Source organism: Perkinsus marinus (assembly GCF_000006405.1).
Source record: "Perkinsus marinus ATCC 50983 genomic scaffold scf_1104296939976, whole genome shotgun sequence".
Classification (NCBI taxonomy): Eukaryota; Perkinsozoa; order Perkinsida; family Perkinsidae; genus Perkinsus; species Perkinsus marinus.
The window spans coordinates 18,471-21,247 of NW_003212973.1; the positions used below are offsets into that span (position 1 = coordinate 18,471).

General features: G+C 35.9%; 1 protein-coding gene across 1 annotated transcript in view; it reads right to left on the reverse strand.

The window, feature by feature from the left end:
* Positions 1 to 1,342: 1,342 nt before the first annotated feature.
* Pmar_PMAR022485 (hypothetical protein) overlaps positions 1,343 to 2,777 on the reverse strand; it is a gene marked incomplete at both ends in the record, with an annotated part of 1,676 nt that continues 241 nt past the window's right edge. The window contains 5 exons of the mRNA XM_002782111.1: positions 1,343 to 1,397; positions 1,743 to 1,899; positions 2,001 to 2,080; positions 2,607 to 2,685; positions 2,744 to 2,766. Coding sequence (XP_002782157.1) covers positions 1,343 to 1,397; positions 1,743 to 1,899; positions 2,001 to 2,080; positions 2,607 to 2,685; positions 2,744 to 2,766 — 394 coding nt within the window. The remainder of the gene's footprint in view (positions 1,398 to 1,742; positions 1,900 to 2,000; positions 2,081 to 2,606; positions 2,686 to 2,743; positions 2,767 to 2,777) is intronic.

The following is a 2,777-nucleotide window of genomic DNA, read 5'->3' on the forward strand; positions in this document are numbered from 1 at the left end:
TAATAATAGATGATACTGTAAGAATGATGATCTAAGAGGGGGACTCTAAGAGGAACATTCAACACTTCATATGTAGAACTATTCTTGTTGATAAGATGATGTTGTTAGTATTGGGATTATTACTATGATGATGATGATGATGATGTTAATAATGTATGATCGTATGTCATCACGATGTATGTTCACAGCAGGGGGGAGTAGTAGTAGAATGATGATGAGCTGCTGCTGCTGCTGCTACTGCTGCTGGCATGTATGCTGCGATGATGGTTCCAATCATCATTATTCCTGCTGCTGCTGCTGCTGCTGCTCGTCCCATCTGCTGCATTCCACACCATCGACCACCATCACCATCAATGATGATGATAATTATGCCATTATTATTGCCCTTGTTCTTCTCCTTCTTCTTCTTGTTGTTGTTGGTGTACATATTATTTGAATGTATAATATCCTTGAGCAAGACTGGTAGACATATTAGTAGAATAGCCCCGAGCCCCAACACCCAATGGTGGTGGTAATGTTGATGATGATAACATTGATGGTAATGGTGGTACCATCCGGGATAATGATGATACTTGAATATCATCATCTTCATTATCATTCAATTCAACACATACTCTGATAACACCTTGAGAGGAAGCTACCACTATTAATGATGGACCTGATAACAACGACAACATGCAATAACATATAAATAGTAGTAGTAGTAGCAGTTAATATTATTATAATTACCAGAATCTTTGGATAAAGTTAAGCCCAGTTGAGATACTACTGAATCAAATAATGGATGACCATTCATACTGTATCCAATAGGCACTAAGGATACAAGGAAGAGTAAGCTGATAATAATAATAATAATTTCGATCATGATAATGATGATGATGATGATGATGATGATGCTGATATATAAGTATTACTTATAAAAGAGGCAGTGAGTGGTGGATATGTAGTAGTAGTAGGGTTCCCTGGAGTAGGAATACTACTATTACTACTGTTGCCTGTAGTGGTCTTCTTCTTCTTATTATCATTTGTGTTCTTCTTGTTATATTCTATCCCTCTAGAAGGCTCATCATCATGCACATCAATTGATGATGATAAGGAAAGGTTAGGCCCAGAGATACCAACATGTGATGACGGGAAGACTCTTGATTCATAATCATCATAATCATAATCATAATCATCACCATCGTCCTTACTATTACCATCACCACCACCACCATTATGATGATGACGACGACGCATTAGGGAGAGTTCATCATTTGATAGTTTAGTAGTAGTAGTAATAGTAGAAGTAGTGTTATTGGCGAATGAATATTGGGATGATGACCACTGGCCTACATTAATATTACTCTGGGATGATGCTTTCGTTATTGATAATGATGATAGTATTACCTCTTAATCTGAGTAATATATCACATACTACTTCTGGTTTATCATTAGTAGATTCATCATTATAATCCAAATCCCATATACATATATATCCTCTCTCACTTGCTGCTAATACTCTACTTTCATAACATGAATATCGCGCTTGTAACATTAAATTGTCATTAGCATATATTGATGTTTCCTTCATTTTAGTCCTTCTTGATAAATCACGTAAATGTATTACTCTTATCCTACAATCAGATGTAGTAACCAATAACCTGTTAAATAATAATAATAACCAGATCATGAATCCAACATCATCATGAACGTCAACATGATGATCATCATAATCATAATACTAGTATCAATATTATTACCTTTGAGAATCCTTCTGCCATTGCATTCCAATTATCTTCCTACCATCTTTAAGTTTACCATATCTATTTCTACAATCAATAACACCATCCAATCGTAGTGTCTTGAGTAAGAACATAGTAACTGTACCAACAGAGGATCCAACAGCTAGCCTCAGACCTGCCATAATAATAATCATCATCTACTACTACTAGTTCGAGGCGCTGGAGTAGTAGTAGTAGTATAGCAAATATTATTATTATTATTATTATTATTATTACCATCAGGAGATAAAGCAACAGCAGTCGCCATCCCTTCTATCCTAACTGTATGTATTTTCTTAGGAGGATTACCACTTGATCTTTTATTAGGATCAACAACAACAACATCATCATAATCATCATCATCATCCTCATAATCATCATCATTATCATTGTGATTATTATTGGTCACTGTCGATTGTATATCCCCCATCGTGAGTTCGTAACTGTACACATAATGATGTTGGTAAAAATGAATGTGAATCGGCGGCGACGGCGACAAGGTAGTAAGGTAGTAATTGATATATATATATAACAATAATTAGAATGTATATATCATATAATAAGACGACTAAACAAAGTAAACGCCAGTGGAGGCATACGACTGGCATACGAATACCTAAGCTGGGGGCGGCGGGCTATTCGTCGTCGGAGTTATATCATCATCATCCCGATTCATGATGATGATGATGATGACGATAGGGAGGAGTACAACGACGAAGACGAAGACGACGACGACGACAGATACTCCATAGAGCGAATATGGACATGTCCGATAAACATGATGATGATGTAGAGGATTGTAAGAAGAAGAAGAAGAGTAATGATAATAATAATGAGTATTACATTTCAACAGCACCATCTGCACAAGCTATAAATAATAATGGTGTCCTTAGACCATTATCACTTGTTGGTAATACAGTACCTAAGAAGAATGCTACAAATGAGTCCATAATGTTGTTGATGATGTTGTTGATTACTACTTGCATATGTAGTATATTGATACCTGTACCCTCA